The sequence below is a fragment of the Halictus rubicundus genome, chromosome 8 (genome assembly GCF_050948215.1).
Source record: "Halictus rubicundus isolate RS-2024b chromosome 8, iyHalRubi1_principal, whole genome shotgun sequence".
NCBI classification, from domain to species: domain Eukaryota; kingdom Metazoa; phylum Arthropoda; class Insecta; order Hymenoptera; family Halictidae; genus Halictus; species Halictus rubicundus.
Genome location: NC_135156.1, coordinates 13,874,012 through 13,891,888, shown reverse-complemented (window position 1 = coordinate 13,891,888; position 17,877 = coordinate 13,874,012). Strand labels below are relative to the sequence as shown.

General features: G+C 33.1%; 4 protein-coding genes across 5 annotated transcripts; 2 read left to right on the top strand and 2 right to left on the bottom strand.

The window, feature by feature from the left end:
* Window positions 1-444: 444 nt before the first annotated feature.
* Window positions 445-5,292, bottom strand: LOC143356873 (neuroguidin). 2 transcript variants are annotated; one of them, XM_076792917.1, is made up of 4 exons: window positions 5,068-5,292; window positions 3,908-4,445; window positions 3,476-3,826; window positions 445-3,391 (listed from the first exon to the last, which is right to left on the bottom strand). In XM_076792917.1, exons 1-4 carry the CDS (start codon window positions 5,074-5,076, stop codon window positions 3,366-3,368), a joined length of 924 nt encoding a protein of 307 aa, XP_076649032.1. In that variant the 5' UTR covers window positions 5,077-5,292; the 3' UTR covers window positions 445-3,365. The 2 variants fall into 2 exon arrangements, with proteins under 2 accessions (XP_076649032.1, XP_076649033.1); XM_076792918.1 differs by lacking the exon at window positions 5,068-5,292 and adding an exon at window positions 4,543-5,012.
* Window positions 5,293-6,331: 1,039 nt separating this feature from the next.
* On the top strand, window positions 6,332-10,044 carry Tm9sf4 (transmembrane 9 superfamily protein member 4). The gene is made up of 10 exons (XM_076792500.1): window positions 6,332-6,455; window positions 6,847-7,091; window positions 7,153-7,299; window positions 7,377-7,532; window positions 7,604-7,878; window positions 7,959-8,177; window positions 8,253-8,410; window positions 8,484-8,743; window positions 8,817-9,000; window positions 9,080-10,044. The coding sequence occupies exons 1-10, from the start codon at window positions 6,453-6,455 to the stop codon at window positions 9,317-9,319; spliced, it is 1,887 nt and encodes a 628-aa protein (XP_076648615.1). The 5' UTR covers window positions 6,332-6,452; the 3' UTR covers window positions 9,320-10,044.
* On the bottom strand, window positions 9,924-12,582 carry Pgap5 (Per1-like protein PGAP5). Its single transcript, XM_076792502.1, has 9 exons — window positions 12,333-12,582; window positions 12,120-12,265; window positions 11,961-12,031; window positions 11,750-11,890; window positions 11,477-11,644; window positions 11,220-11,305; window positions 11,033-11,155; window positions 10,822-10,962; window positions 9,924-10,743 (listed from the first exon to the last, which is right to left on the bottom strand). Exons 1-9 carry the CDS (start codon window positions 12,444-12,446, stop codon window positions 10,582-10,584), a joined length of 1,152 nt encoding a protein of 383 aa, XP_076648617.1. The 5' UTR covers window positions 12,447-12,582; the 3' UTR covers window positions 9,924-10,581.
* Window positions 12,583-13,087: 505 nt separating this feature from the next.
* Window positions 13,088-17,645, top strand: Mtpalpha (monolysocardiolipin acyltransferase Mtpalpha). The gene is made up of 11 exons (XM_076792499.1): window positions 13,088-13,261; window positions 13,538-13,647; window positions 13,741-14,013; window positions 14,100-14,350; window positions 14,546-14,929; window positions 15,182-15,352; window positions 15,431-15,653; window positions 15,920-16,129; window positions 16,224-16,419; window positions 16,747-16,949; window positions 17,032-17,645. Exons 1-11 carry the CDS (start codon window positions 13,189-13,191, stop codon window positions 17,233-17,235), a joined length of 2,298 nt encoding a protein of 765 aa, XP_076648614.1. The 5' UTR covers window positions 13,088-13,188; the 3' UTR covers window positions 17,236-17,645.
* Window positions 17,646-17,877: the final 232 nt, after the last annotated feature.

The following is a 17,877-nucleotide window of genomic DNA, read 5'->3' as shown; positions in this document are numbered from 1 at the left end:
CGGAATTAAAAAAAGAACCGCGAATCGAAATCTTATGCATCATTGTATATGAAAACTGTATTTTTCAATTTTACTCGTGTTTTTCGAATGAATGTCGAGAACAAATGTTACGATATTTATTTAAGAAAGACTTCTGATCAAGAAGACTCATTAAAAAGCGTTTCACTTCATTGGGACAGAAATTGTATTTTAAATGCTAGTGTCTCGAAGCACTGGTCCACCCTTATTAAAATGGAGGGTAGGGGTTTTACGGGAAATCAAAAAAATTATGATATTTATTATATTTTAATAAATTGTTGCTTGATGATTATGAGAAATTTAAAAATCTTTAATTTTATAATTTATATAAGACTCGTGTTTTCAGATATGCATCGGTATTTTAAAGGTTTCTTTCTTTCTTTTCTAAAGTCCGACCAGAAGAATCCCCGAAGTAAATCAATAATCGACATTGAAAACATTTTATTCAGTCAGTAAGAAGCATTCTACATGATGATGATGATGATGATGATGATCATAATGATAATGTAATAATAATCATAATAATAATTAATAATAATAATAATAATTCGTTTATAATAACCATTTGTAATATACAGGTAAATTCTCTCTCTTTTTTTCTCATTTTCGCTCTGTCTCTCTCGCTCGTTCACACACATTGAATTGTCATAGTACATAAATTATAGAAAATTTACCGATATAAATGAAATATTACATTCTTCAGACTATGAATGTAGTCAATAAACCATCCTTATCTCGTTTTTTTTTTATTCTTGCTGCAAAGATATCTTGTTACTTCTTTTTAGTTTTTTTTGTATTCGGCAGCGTTGTTGGATTTGAAGGACTACTTTAAAACTTCACTGCCCACAGTGACGTTTACATGCTTTGTGCTTTTCTTTGTACATTATTAAAAGATTCACTCCTGCTAAGCAGGCTCAGAGATAACAAATCCTAGACGCGTCTCTCCATAAGGCATAATATATATGTCCGATATTATATCTCGCAACAGAAAGGCTGTTGTTCAGTGAAATGTATAAATAAACGACAACACCAACATTGTAAACGTAACTGATGCAGTTCTATTATTGTAAATCCATATTTCTATTGATTTGAGGTAGTGTTTTCAATGTAATCCTATTACTTTGCTGCTATATGTTGTGTGCGGATATGTGTCTCGTATGAATATTTTTCACACCCATACACTTTCACTATAAGTCCAAAATATGTAAAGCATATATATACATGTACACACGTTGTATACATGTATATATACATGTGTGTGTTAGGAAACTTTGTACTCAATAAACATATACAACCATAATTCTTCCTGTTCGTTAGTCTCTGTAATAATTCTATTTTGTTGCAAACAACATGATATCTTCGTCTCATCGCTATTTATAAACAGTTCGTAATGTATACAAACGAAGAAATACGTGTCTATGTATATATGTATATATATAAATATACACACACGCAGATCAGTATTTTGGACTTACAGTTACACCAGTTGTAAGTGTGTTTTCAAAAATTATCATCTATTTATAAAGTATGAGAAAACCAAATGTCGGGCAAATTTTGAAACCTGCTTTGTTTTCTGATATCTCTGTAATTATTACTTTTTCTCGGAGCATGCCGTATGTTAAACGCGCATGAAACTTCCATCTAAAAAAGAGTTACCTTGACATTAATCGTGTCAAAATCTTCCCGCTATTCAGTATTCCAACTTCATTTACCAAATACGACAAGGCTGCTGACATTAGGCTTGCTAGCACTTGTAAATAATGCCCAGCAATTGTGCTATTTTGTTAGTTTCATTAACTATTATTTCATGAATAATTTATCACATTTTAATCATCTTCACAGATTGAAAAAGAGAGGGCACATGTAACATCATGCATTACCAAGTTGGCTCAATCTATGAACACTTTTGTAAAAAATATAACATCTATGGATGGTTGAGCCCTTGGTTAGCATATAGCGAATTAGTACTTTTTTTTTAAAGGTAATGCGGATCACTTCTGCAGGAACCAGCAACGGATATAAATATCCATATACGATCTGTGTTTAAGTGCATTTAACATTACCCTTCCCTTCACTTTAAAAGGAAACATTGCTTCTTTGGGTACCCAAGTAAACGGATACCCAATCTTTATATCTAACATTTAAAAAATGGAACCTATTTAAGCGCAAGAGACGGATACCTTTCCTGCAATTTGATTGTACAAACACCTTTAATGCTATTGCAGAAGTGATGGTCGCTCTAGTCTTCGTATATTAGTTTTTCTTACAATATCACACATACCCCCTCCCTAAGAAACTAAACGCAGTAAACATAAAAATAGTATTCGAGAAATTGACGACATCAATTTTGAATTTTGACACATTCGTGTTATCCTTATATTACCTTTAATATAAGTTAACGACTTAAGTGAAATTAATTCTCAAAGTGAAAACAACAAATGCAATGCACGAACACATTGTTCTCCTCGTAAAAAAAAGTGAAACTTAACATAAAATATGACTCACATCGAGATATAATAGCCTCAACAGTTCACCAGGGGAAAACACAAACGAAATATACATATAATAGTAAAACTATTAACTACTTCACTACTCTAAAATAGCGAGAAAATCCTAAGACATGCGATATCGCACGATGAACATTATTCTTAGAAGTTGCAGAACGCTTTGCAATTTCTAGAGCCGCTTGTCCCTTATTAAAGTTTGAATTTTTCTAATGCTTGCACTGAATGTCTTGTGATTTTTACGCTTCTGTAACAATTAATTCAATATCATCCCTCCTGCTATGTTACCGGTTCTTTTTTTTCTCTCTTCTATAGCTGGAGAATATCTCAAAATAAAGCAGAAAAATCTTCTGCCTTCAACTTTTACGTTTAACTTACAATTTTAAATCTTGGAGCCGAAATCCATTATTTGATTAATTGTGTCACGGTTACACGTAATTTTCTTTTTTTTTTATAAGTTAAGCTCGTATGTACCTTGACATTATTTTCTCATATATTGGAATATTTTCTTGCGATTCATGGAATATTTCAACTCCATAGATAAAAATTGATTTCAGACAACAATTAAAGGTTAAAATCATTATTAACTATAATTATCAATTACACGACCATTAGTATGTCTTATGCAGTAATAAATTACCATCGTGCTATTTTACTTCACCGTCGACGGTTGCTTTTTATTTTTAGTTACTAGATGTTATGAGTTATTTAGCTTAACTTATTAACGAGTATTAATGGCATCTGCTTTTGTCAAGAAGAATCGAAGTAAATTTTTTTTGCATTTTACCTTAATTATTAATGCTGTACGAAATTCAGCTTTTCGAACTGTTATAAAGCTGATATTTAGTGATGCCGTTTTTTCTTGAAACCTAAACAACAATTTTCGATTACATTATATATACTGTACTCTGAGAACTGATATATCAATTGATTTTTCATAGAATAAAACTTACTTCTTTTAGCTTTACCCTTTTTCTGAGTTTTCCTCTTCTTAGCAGACACAGCAGATGACTCTCCAAAAGATGTAATTTCTTCTCCAAGTGTTCCAACTGTAGTCATCATGCGACGCCTGTGCTTTTCTTGTTTAGTAACTGGCAAACGTGTCATGTACGTTTCTTCGTATTCTACCTTCCGCTTATTTTCACGACCCAAACTGATTTGTTTCTCACTTAGACCATGAGAATCTTCAATAGGTGCATCTAAATATTCCTCTTTCAATTCTCTCAAAACAGCACCTGAGACAGCACGTCTGCGAGCTCTTTCACCTGCTTTACGCATTTTCTCTGCAACTGTCTCATCACCATCTACAATAATAATATTTTTGTTTAGTTTGTAAGAATACATTGTTATGGATTACAGTATATATAAGAAACACAGATACTAACCATAGTGTACTGCAGCAAGTTTTGGTGGTACATAAATATTAGACTTCCTTGACTGTGTTGATTTAAAACCATCCATTTCTCCATCCTGATCGCTATCGGATTCTTCGTCATTGCTCTCAATCGTGCCAATAAGTGCATCAGGATTTGCTTTAAAATTACTTGGGTCATCACTGTTAGTAGTACCGGTTACAGCAGTCTTAACAAGCTTATCTATTTGATATTTAAGTTTGTGATCTATTGGTCGGATTTTCTCTAGGACAGTTCTGATTTCAATTAAACGATCGATCGATGGATCTCCTTCTATACGTTCCCCTGAACATTTTCTTAAAACTATGTAAGTTAAATTAATCAAATAGGAAAGTAACATGTGATATTTCATTTCTAAGAAACTAAGACCCTTGTCTGTGGAAATCTCTCCATTTTTTACACGAACCAGCATGTTGTCTACAAGTTGGTTCACTTGTAGTACATTGGCATTCATCTCTCCGAGTAGGCGGAATGCCTGTGGGAGATCCCTTTGTTCCATCTCATCAATTGCCTGTAAACATTCGTTATTTGTGCATGAAAATATATTTAACGTCAACTACAACATTCGCAACAACGTATATTTATAATAATGAAAAAATATTTTATACCCTCATCTTTTGTCATACTTTAATTAAACACAATGAAACATTTAAAAATAATGTGTTCGCGGTCGACTCTTCATTCACAAAACATTAAAAGTTCCGCATCGCGTGGGCCGGGAGTAACGTTTAACAAAGTCACTCGATATTTCTGTGCACTCATACACCGTATTTGACACAAGTCCGGCACATAAAAATTCTTTGATATTTCATTTATTTCGGCGTTAACTGCGTTTCATTGAGAAAAATGAAGCACGCGTTGAATTCCGTTCGTAAAACTGGATCGTAACCAATGTTTTCGTACAAGTTTCGTGTGAAAATTCACGGAAAGGCTTAATTTTAAGAAAAATGTCGGATCCGCGGATGCACTGGAAAAAAGCGCAATAATCTGCTGCCATCTTTCCTATTTACTAATGGATGACAGCGGAAAAAAAACAATCAAAAATTCCCAATAGACCCGATAGAAAAATGCACTGATTTCGGCGATTCCCACGGAAATCCGTATATATAATATGCTCAAAAGTTTCCACTCACCTGCACCATTGTTCTGAAATAAAAATTAACGGAACAGATGCATATCTAAATAACGTAACTTGTAATTAAACGAGTCCCCACGTGGGACGATATTTTCCTTTTCGGGGGTATATTTTTTCGCTCGGAAAAGCCTGATCAAAACACTGACTGTTATGCGGTAAAAATGTTACTATTTTCTATAAGAAAATCGCTCGCGAATCGTTAATAACAAACGCTTTAATGCGTTACGAATTTCTAAAGTACTTTTTACGTGGATAAACTGACAATTTAATAACAATCCACTATTATAAAAGACCCACTTCCTTTTCGTTTACGGAATAAAAAATTGCGGGAATTTTAAGAATAAAAGTAATGGTGGGTATTTTTTATTTGGTGATTAATATCTCGGACAAGATATTAATTGATTAGTATTTCGTTCCATTATAGTTAAAACAATTATATTTTATAATCGGCGCATAAATAATAGTTTAAAAGTGATAGAAATGTAGTAGCTATATACCTAATAAAACATAAATGAATATAATAATTCACATTTCAAAACGTGTTTCATGTTATATACGTGTCTTTCTACTTATTCTAAACATAATAATACAGAACATTTTATGCAGCGAATAATTCAGTTTATATATACTTTAAACTTTCTTAATCAGCCTCATGCAATTGCTGGGCAGTTATATAAAGTTTTAGCTGACAATAAAACCTTCGATAAAAGAGTAAATTTAAAGGACTTCGTCTCTAATGTATTTTTAAATTATTCTAATACATGCATTCAACTTTGAATTAGATTGAACAGACCAATAAGTTATGTATTCGTACATTATGATTCGATCAATACTTAAACATGGACTTAATTTGCTTGTAGCATTTTAATATTGTAGTATCTGAAGAATTACATATCCAAATATTAAATTATTTATAAATTACAGTTACACAAACATCAAACATGCCGGATTCACATTGCAGTTTGTGAGCACTTCGCGAAACATATTCGCTAGCAATATGGGCACTTTCGCCGCGAGCAAGTTAAATTAAAAGTAAAATGGTTCAATGAAAATTCGATGTCATCAAAGGCTTTAATTAAATTCTCTATTCTGCAATTGTTTGCGAAATGTTTGCATGTTCCAATGTGGACGCAACACTTTGAACAGTTCGCAAAGAACTTTAGCCAGTATGAATCCGGCATAACGCTCCGAGTATAAACAAACATTCTAGGGAATTTCATAAGAAGCCAATCTTAATGTTTCTTTACTGGCGAATGTTTCTAGGCGAACTTCGTGTTAAAGTAAATTTCATTTTTGACGTGAACAGAGTGGGAACTCTGTGAATTGTAATCTGAAAGATTTCAGCACGGCGTGGCGCGCCTTTGACGAAAATAATATTATAAAATGGTACGTATTATTGGGGGTCGTACGTTTCGAAAAAGTATTGAAAATTAAGTGCCGTAGTATTAAAACTATCAATGAATCAACGTAGCGTTTAATATTTTCGAAGTCCACATCGGAAGTTTTCGTAAAGTACAATTTTATTAGCTCTTGACAGAACGTAATAACATTGTTTATCGCGGTTACCGTGAAATTGTTCTGAATATCGGCAACGTTACGAAATTTGCTCCTGTTTTATATAATTGTACATCTTCCGTATCTGTTTCGTATTTTTGTGTGCATTTTTACGTGTTTATAAATAAATTATTTTTTAATGTATACCGGTTAACGCAATGGACGTGATATCGGGAAGTGTTATTTAATTTGATTACGAGAACCGTTTTCTTTCTGTTAACAGGGAAGATTAAGGTGTAGCACTGTATTTGTAATAATATCTTTGTTAATTGAAACAAATGGCTTCTATGTGCCTGGTGTTGCGCCCGTGGAGTTTATAAAGGGGCAAAAAATTGATGTCAAAGCGGTTAAAATGACTAGCACCCACACACAGTTGCCATATGAATATTATTCTATTCCATTATGCAGACCAAAAAGTGTTTTTGTTTACAAATCGGAGAATTTAGGAGAAGTACTACGTGGTGATAGGTAAGATGCACAGATGATCTCCTTGTTTTTATAGAATCTAAGCTGTTTTATATTTACGCAGAATTGTAAATACTCCATACGAGGTAGCCATGGCAGAAGATGTAAACTGCAAATTGTTATGTCATGAACCAAACAGTAGTATGACATGGACTGAGGAGGAATCGCAGCAAGTAATAGAGCGTATTCAACATGATTACACAGTGCATTTGTAAGAAAACATGAAGTCACTACATTGTCCTTTGAAACTGCATTACTGAAAAAAACTAATTTCATTACCTTTACCAGATTAATAGATAATTTACCAGCAGCCACGAAAATGTTTGATAAAATTACAAACAATGTGATCGTATATCAAGGGTACCGTTTGGGTGGTGTTGTGAATGATCAGATTTATATCAACAATTATCTGAAGCTAGAATTAAGTTATCATGAATATGGAAAGTTAGTATTGATTATGTTATTGCAGAAATGGAGAATGTATCAGATCATTCAAATTTATTTTCGTGTTATAGAAATGCATATAGAGTAGTCGGGTTTGATGTGAAAGCTCAAAGTATTGATGCGAGTCAACTGAAGTTTGACGGAAATACTTGTATATTGCCTCCAGATGCAAATCGACAATTTGTGAATCCTAAAGGAACCAAACTTTGGTTCCTGTATTCTGTTAAGTGGAAGCAATCTGACGTAAGTTGGGCTAGCAGATGGGATGTATACCTAGGAATGAGTGATGTTGAGATTCACTGGTTTTCAATCATCAATTCTCTTATTGTAGTCCTTTTCCTTTCTGGTAAATATATTAAATTATTCATATTTAATTCCTATTCTTTTTATGAGTTCATACAAACATTTTTTGATAAAATTGTGCAGGAATTCTAACAATGATCATAGTTCGAACTCTGAGAAGGGATATTGCACGTTATAATGCCGGTGAAAGTGATAGTTTGGCAGGTTTGGATGAGACAATCGAAGAAACGGGCTGGAAACTAGTCCACGGAGATGTATTTCGACCTCCCCCACATCCTCGATTATTTGCTGCCGTAATAGGCAGTGGAATTCAAATATTTTTTATGGCTTTGATAACAATATGTAAGATTCATGTTTCTACATGAGATGCAGTTGACATTTTCGATATTTTATATTTTATTTTTGCGTGATTTTTAGTCTTTGCTATGTTGGGTATGCTTTCGCCGGCTAGTAGAGGCGCACTTGGAACTAACGCAATATTTTTATATGTATCTTCCGGGTTAATTGCTGGATATTTCTCTGCGCGACTTTATAAAACGATGCGTGGGAGGAAATGGAGGAGGACAGCATTGTTGGTAAGAATAAAAAATGTGTTAATAACTATTGAAATGGAAATCATTATTAAATCACTACTTTACTTTTTTATAGACAGCAACTCTGTATCCCGGAATTGTATTCACCACTTGTTTCTTTCTGAATTTCTTTATATGGGGAAAACACAGTTCTGGTGCAGTACCATTCACAACAATGTTAGCATTGTTGTGTCTGTGGTTTGGCATATCACTTCCACTGGTATATCTGGGATACTATTTTGGATACCGTAAACAACCTTTCACACATCCCGTTAGAACAAATCAAATTGCTAGACAAGTTCCTGATCAATTGTGGTATATGAATCCAGTATTATGGTGAGTTTATAAAGTTCATAGACTTAAAGTCCCAACTCTGGATTGGAATAAAAATACATCAACATTTTTACAGTACATTAATGGCTGGAATTCTTCCATTTGGAGCAGTTTTTATAGAATTATTTTTCATTTTGACTGCGCTATGGGAGAATCAGTTTTACTATCTCTTTGGATTTCTGTTCCTTGTATTCTGCATTCTTGTCATCTCATGCTCTCAGATATCTATAGTTATGGTGTATTTCCAGTTATGTGGAGAGGTAAGAAATCGATTGAAGTAGCTACGTTTGACAGTGTTTTTCCAATATGTATATACATTGTTATTTTTCCTGTTATCAGGATTATAGATGGTGGTGGAGAAGCTTCATTGTTAGCGGAGGATCAGCTGTATATGTGTTAGCTTATTCAGTCTTCTATTTTATGACAAAATTAGAAATAACTGAATTGGTTCCAGTACTTTTATATTTTGGCTACACAGCATTAATGGTGCTAACATTCTGGTTATTAACAGGTACAATAGGTTTCTTCGCGGCTTACGCGTTCATTCGTAAAATATATGCCGCTGTAAAAATAGACTAGTCAAAAAATATCGTTGACGATGTCAATGATGATAAGAGGAGGATAATATTTTCAATTTACAAAGAATATTTAATTATTTTTAAATTAAATACATAATACCAAAACTGTACTATAATTTCCTTTCAGTTTCTATTAGCCGATCTATTTTTTTTTTTATTTACGAGTAGTACATCTACCAAACATTAATTCTCGAATATTGTAAAGTTATTTTCGGCTGTACAAATATATTAAAAATCCTGTATTAAGGAATGATTAGGAGTAAATTATAATTTAAAAAATGTACAATAATGTTCAATAATTAACGTCTTATTCAAATACTGTTTCTACTTCCGATTGAATACTAGATTTTTAAAAAATATTTTGCTGTTATGAAAAGTACTTATAATTCATAAATTCATGGAATGGAGTTCTACTACTCACATAATTCAGTAAAAGCTATGTATTAAGAATGTATATACATACACACACATCCATATACACATATAAAAAGATATGAGCTGCATTGACTATATTAATATTATCGTCTCAGACAGTATAAAGAAATATGTAAAGATATAATAAATGTAATATTAGTTATAGTCAATGCCAGTATTATAGCTTACAATAATAGTTATTAATAGTTCTTGTTTTATTACAATAAAATGACAAGATTTTACAAGTCGTATGTGCAAAAAATTGTTAATACACATACATGCATTAAATGCATTACATTGTAAGATTAATAATATAAAATTTATGTATTTACTTTGTACGTGTTATGTGTGAACTTAATTCCTCAATACTCGGGTCATGCAACTTATGTATTCGTTATGCATAAATTATTTTTTGGCATATGTATGGCTTATTGATCTGTCAGCATTAAATAAAATGTACAATAAATAAGCAACTTTTATACATGTTACCACGGAAATGTATATTCAATTTGCGATGTTTCTATACCCATAATTTCGAATGTATGTACATGTCTCATAAAAAAAAACCAAACCATTTGGGTATGTAAAAACAGTTTTTACATTTTTAAAATTTGAGAGCACTGGAAAATAGTATTGATCTAATCGTAATAATGGGTAACAAATATTTTGTACCCTGAGTAGTGTAAATAATACGAAATTTATACTTCTAAAGATATATGAATGTACATATACAGGTCTGTCAATAATCCTTATATCCATATGTTAATTTACATTTAGAGATTGTTATGTGACTCAATTTTTTTCAACATACACACACACACACACAGAGAGAGAGAGTAGAAATAAATTTCAATGAAACTTTAAGAGATAGTGGCGATGTTGTTTTAGTTTACACTTTACGATGAAGTATATGAAAATAAAAATTATACTGATAATATAAATTTTGATCTCTGTAGACTCCACAGGCATGTAACATTTTGATACAGAATAATTATTTGATGTAAATACCCCCTGAAATACAACTATAATTTTAAGGAAGTAATATACAATAAAATTCGACATCAATAGAGTTTTGACGTTTTAACTTACCAATAAGAGTGAAGGATTATCTTTATTGCGCCAACTGAACGATGGTATTGTAAATTCTAATATATCTTTTCTGTGCATTCTTCTACAACCATGATGTGTATGGCCGTTAACGATCAGTCTTGGTTTCAATATATCTAGAAGCTGTAATTGAATAATTTTATAAATTTGTATACTATCGATTATAACAATTCATATGAATTATTCTGTATACCTGTTCAGATGCTTCCTTTGATAAACATTCCCATCTTTCTCTAAACTTGATGTCTTTTATATCATCTGGTGCTTGATCGGATTCATTGCAAATTTCATCGGATTCGCGATACATTGGAAAATGCTGTGATAAATATTGAAAGATTACATGAGAATTCTTAATTTTCTGAATGGAATCATTTACTGACCTGTAAAATAATTGGTCTGCTATATCTTGAAATAGCATTAGTTTTGTCACAGTGATTTCCTGTACCCTTTGCACAATTTAAGTGTGCTGTAAAAAAATCCTTCTAGTTGTAAAATTTTATTCTTGACTAATAGTTCTTTTAGATTTGGAAGGATCCTTCATGATTTGAAGATTTTGCCAATAAAAAAAAAAATTAAAAAATAATTTCCGAATCAAAAGAAGCAAAGGACATATCATAAGACGTGGACATGGACATACTTGCAATTTTATTTAATGCAATCTCTGTAGATCGGCACAAGAAGCAACCATCTCCTTCTAGAGCCATGCTATTGATTAAAACAAAATGATTTCCCCTTATGCTAACTCTCTTCACGCTTGGCGCCTTCAGACCATCCATGAATCGTTGATTTAAGAATGGCGTAATAACTGAATAAGAATTTGTCGTATTGAAAAGGCTGAATAGTTACAAAGAGATTGCAGATTTTGAAATCTGTAATCCAATATATAAGTATTTAAAATGTTTTATAGTACCATAATGAAATCCAATGTCATGATTTCCAGCAACAACGTAAAGATGAGTGTTTTTAGGTACAGAGAACAATGAGTGAAATCTTTGAACATATTGCTCAAACTCTGAAGAGCTACTCCATTGACCTTCATCGAATAAATCACCTGTTGACAAATGTACTACATTAGTATGATGAATTATTTTTGGAAAATTCTGTGGTATGTAATCATTTACCTAGCACAAAGATTATGTCTGGTTTATGAAGTGCGACCATAGTCTGAAATGCTCTGTACATTTGCCACTCCCTAAACAAGAAATTTAATGTAATAGAAGAAGCTTAATCTTAATATGAGTGTGTAAGAAAATATTGGGAAATAGACTTATACTATGAACCTTTTCAATTTGTCAAACCAGTGTCCCTTTTTGGAACCTAACAAATGAGTGTCTGCTATGAACATTGCATGCACAGGTAGTTCTTCTGTACTCGGTTTAGGTATTGTCGCATCAAGTTTGTGTGGATCCAAAACAGGCCATGAACACTAATAACAAGAACATGTAATTCATATAACACATGCGACATTTATACGACCAGTATTAATAATTTACCTGAATAAGTACAACATAATAAAGTAAATATTCACAGAAAAAAAATAAACACAACAGAGCTATTGCAACTTCAGTGAATAATTTTTTGTATGAAACCATTCTACCGTCTAACATTTTATGTAGTGTTTAATCTATAGCTTGTAGATAACACATACTTTATAGATTATATATATAATAATCTATAATAGATAAATGCACAACACGTTTGAATAATATTTCATGAAAACATTCAGAACTTAGTAGCATTGGCGACATCTGTAAATATTCGCAAACTCAGATGTACGTCGGTAAGCGAGGAATCTGCATGTAACCGTTTGTTGATAAAGAAGGAAGTTCAAAAATCCCTATGAAAATATATTTGAAAATCGACACATCCTCAAATCCTCAGGGGATTTAAAGAAGGAAAAGGAAGAGAAGGAAGGGATCTAGGTCTATTAAGTTTGGATCACGAAAGACTATATTATAGACATTTATCTTTATGACCCGTCTGCACTTGCACATTGCAATAATCTCTCATTAAAATTTTTATCATTTTTTTAGGGTGATTATTACTCTGTATCGACGATTCAAGGTTTCTTCATGCGAAAAAAATTTTCCACAAGTTGTTATCATTTATTATCGGGCACTGATTGTGCAAAATATCTACTAAAATTATTTTTGAACACAGTAACTGCATCGATTTGAGGTCAAAGTCCTTGAGGAGTATAGCCAATTCTGTCTGTTAGGTCTTAGGTCTCTGTCCACTCCACGCACTATACGCCTGCGTATTCGTGCATGATTCCAGTTTGGGTGCTGCTGATTCCATGTGTACAATTTAATATTGTCTTGTCGGGCGTTTACGGGTAATGCTTTAAAAATGTCGCAATACAGATTGTTGGGTGCCGTGGCACGTTTATCTGCCATAAATAAAAATTATGTTACACGAACAGGTAATTACAATCAGATAACTATATTTTATATCAATACATACGTGTCCTGAACCTTGCTCCCACATACCGAACTGACGAATTTCTCGCAAGTTGTATCTGAAACAATAATGAAAGTATGGATCAAATGAGCATCGTATGTTGCTATAGTTGCAAATTTTACAAAAGTCTACAATTCCATATTATTTTAAACAGTTGCTTTTACAAATGAATGACACTATCCATTACAAACACCTTCCGTATTCGTGTTCCATATCATACTACGAACGTTTCTTTCAGCATTATGTCAAACAATGAGGACATTTGCAAGTGCAGCAAATACAAAACATTTGAAATACAAAGTTGTAGATAATGTAGCTGTAGTGACTATAGACTCACCAGGAGTCAAGGTAGGTATTATCTATATATTGTTTTAACAATTTCATTATATTTATATATATTGTTGTATACTTGGATTAATAAGTACACTTATATGTATGTAGGTGAATAGCTTGAATCACGAAGTAATGAAGGAAATAGTAACAGTGTTAAGAAATGTGGAACAAGATTCCTCTGTGAATTCTGTAGTCTTAATAAGTGGAAAGCCTGGCTGTTTTATCGCTGGCGCAGATATTACTATGATACAGAGATTCAAGACTTCAGATGATGGTTATAAAGTATCTGCAGAGGCTCAACAAATTTTGAATAACATAGAGAATAGTACGAAACCAGTTGTGGCTGCAATTCAGGGAAGCTGTTTGGGAGGAGGCCTTGAGGTGCATAAGTTAAAGAATTCCTAATGTGTATTGATGTCCACATTTATCCCCTATAAACTGTTTAAAGACTAATTTAATTGCTGCAGGTTGCAATGGCTTGTCATTATCGGTTAGCTGTGAACGATCCAAAAACTACTTTGGGTGCACCAGAAGTAATGTTAGGATTACTACCTGGTGCAGGAGGTACACAAAGATTACCCAAATTAACTACACTTCCCAATGCATTAGACATGGTGCTTACTGGAAAAAATGTTAAGGCAGATAAAGCTAAAAAGTTGGGAATTGTAGACATGTTAGTGAATCGTCTTGGTCCCGGAATTGCACCAGCAGAAGAAAAGTAAGGGATGCAATAATTAATTTTATGTTGATACTTGGGTAATATGTAACTTATAAATTAGACTGTGAAAACAAGAGCTAAATAGCAAATTTTTTCTTTCTTTAATTATTGTAATAAGTGGAAAGAACAAATGGAAATACAAATATTATAATGAAATATATATCATTTTAAATTTTACTGTATTAATATTCACAGTACTATGAGATACTTGGAAGAAACAGCTGTTCAAGCTGCAAAAGATATTGCAAATGGAACATTGAAGATTGATCGTAATCCTAAGTCTCTGGTACAAAAGCTTATGAATTATGCTTTATCATATAATTTCGTTAAAGACCAAGTGTTTAATAAAGCAAAAGGTCAAGTGATGAAAATGTCTGGAGGCTTGTACCCTGCTCCACTTAAAATTCTGGATGTAGTGCGCATTGGTTTGGATAAGGGATCAGCTGCTGGTTACGAGGCAGAAGCCAAAGCTTTCGGTGAGCTAGCAGTTACACCTCAGTCCAGGGGACTCGTAAGTTTATTCTTTGGACAGAATGCATGCAAAAAGAATCGTTTTGGCGCACCAAAGAATGCTGTGAAGTAAGTAGACGTATAACATGCTATGATCAGTGTCGCCAGGTCAAGACTTGTTCCCCCACTCTAATTTCCCCTTCTACCGCGCTACTCCCCAAGTTTCCCATGCGCTTTGTCTCTGTCGTGCATACACCGGTACTGGCAGAGAGAGAGGGTAACTTTTTCCCCTCGATTCATGCTCCCTCCCCTCATCTGGCAACACTGGCTATGATAAATGTGATTGAATGACAAAAGAATTAATTGTATATTCAATTTTAGGAAAATTGCGGTTGTTGGAGCTGGCCTAATGGGAGCAGGTATTGTTCAAGTGAGCATAGACAAAAGCTTCGATGTAGTCATGAAAGACACAAATGAAGCAGGTCTGTATAGAGGTGTTGGCCAAATACAAAAAGGATTGGATAATGCTGTGAAAAGAAAAAGATACTCTACGTGAGTCAGAAACATGTGTTCCTTTAAGAAATGTTAAAATTACTTGCGTTGCAAATCATTCTTTGGGTGTATTTTCAGTGTTCAAAAAGACAAATATCTTTCCAAGCTGGATGCCACTTTAGACTATAACTCATTCAAGAACGCGGACATTGTAATTGAAGCTGTATTCGAGGACCTTGCGATCAAGCATAGAGTCATCAAAGAAATTGAATCGTGTACGTCGCCACACTGCATAATCGCGACAAATACATCGGCCCTTCCTATCACTGACATTGCAGCTGGAAGTAAACGCCCGGATAAGGCTAGTATAGATTGTTATATACAGACTGCGGATCTTTATGCAAAGTAAAAATTTTCATCGTCAGTTCTTAGTCACAGGAGTCAAATACAAATTTCTTCTTTTCTTTAAAAATTTTATAAAGTTGAAAATAATATATTAACATCCTTAAATTGTTTTATTGTTTCGATTGTTTTAAATTGCACGTACTTATTTTTTTTCATAAATACATAAAATCCGCTGTCTAGTCATATGCAAATACTTGATTTGACATGGTATCGATTCCACAGGTGATCGGAATGCACTACTTCTCTCCAGTAGACAAAATGCAACTGTTAGAGATAATAACGCACAAGGGAACGTCGACTGAAACTATTCAGACTGCGGTCGATGTAGGTTTGAAACAGGGTAAAACAGTGATTACTGTGGGGGATGGCCCTGGATTTTATACCACGAGAATTTTATCAGCCATGTTATCCGAAGTCATAAGGTTATTCCAGGTGATATTCGCAATGATTATTAAGACTAGATTTAAATCCTTGTATTAAATGATACAAATGCGACAATATATGGTGTTATGTGTTTCGAAAATAGGAAGGTATGGATCCGATGGCTGTGGATAAGTTGACTAAGAAGTTCGGATTTCCTGTCGGAGCAGCAACGTTGTCGGACGAAGTTGGTCTTGACGTTGGAGCCCATATAAGTGCTTATCTAGTAAAGGCTTTAGGTGAACGTTTCAGAGGAGGAGATGTAAACATACTCAGCGATATGGTCAAAGATGGTTTCCTTGGTATTTATTCAATTTCTCTGTTATCGTATTTAGACGAATATTTATCTTTGCTACACTAATTGCTACCACCAAATAGACTACGGATTTTATGCAATCGTGATAAAAATGAGTTAATCAAACTCGAAACAGTAAAAGCATTTAAACAATTAAAATATACTGTTGTGTTATTTTCAGTTTATTACAATTATTAAGGAAAGAAATACATGTTTATGTAGCTCTCGTAGTTTGAAATTAATGAAGAAAATTTTTATTTTGCATCAAAATCCGCAGTCTAGTAGTCAATTTTATTTCTTTTGATATAATCGCATTTGTGTAAATAATTTTTAGGCCGGAAGTCTGGTAAAGGTATATACGTGTACGAAGCCAATGTTAAGGACAGACCTCTCAACTTAAAAGCGGTGGATATAATGAAGAAATACAAGCTTGAACCAAAAGGAAGTACAACCGACGAAGATCGTCAGTTGCGAATGGTGTCTAGGTTTGTTAATGAGGCGGTACTTTGCTTAGAAGAAAACATATTGGCCAATCCGGTAAGTAAAATTTGGAATATATTACATTAACACATTCTGCTTAATATTCTTTTTACCAAAATTTAAATTAATGTTTTTATAGTTGGAGGGTGATATAGGAGCCGTGTTTGGATTAGGCTTCCCTCCATTCACCGGGGGACCTTTCCGCTGGATAGACTACTTCGGAGCCGGTAATTTAGTGAGAAAAATGGAAGAATTCCAAAGTCATTACGGCGATGCTTTCAAACCAGCCAAGACTCTATACGATATGGCGTCCGACTCAAACAAAAAGTTCCACAAACAATGAGAAAAAAAATATAATGTCCAAAGGTCGAGAAACAACTACAGTAAAACTCAATAACGTGATTTTTAATTTTTATACATTTGTAATGAAGATAAGAATGTTGACCTAATGTTAAAAGTACTATATTTTTTGATAAGTATATATATATACCGAGATTGTCCAAACGATGGTTTGTACTTTCATAACTATCAATGCAAATGTACTATGTATTTATTAGAACATTTTTATACGATTTATATTGCAAGATATCGTTAATATTTCTACATCGCCAATGCTATAGTATTAGGGTTTATTTTTTCAGAATAATGTGGAGACTTATAGATGTACATATGTATATGTACGTTGTTTTAAAAAAGATTATATGTATACGGTTTATTGTTGCTGAAAGAAATAAATGGCATTTTTTTTTTAAACGGCGTTCTACTTTTTTTATGTTAGCAAACGACGTAAGCATCCTCCTTTGCAAGAATAACGGCAGAAAAGGTATATTTGTGTGTTTGAAACACATCATCAAGGTGTTCGGAAATAATTAGTACTGAATCATGACTGATAAGTATAGACGAATACGCTTATAGACTAATTAAATTTTTTTCCCCGTGTTGAATTATGAAAGACATAGGTGTGGAATTCTTGTACTTGATGCAA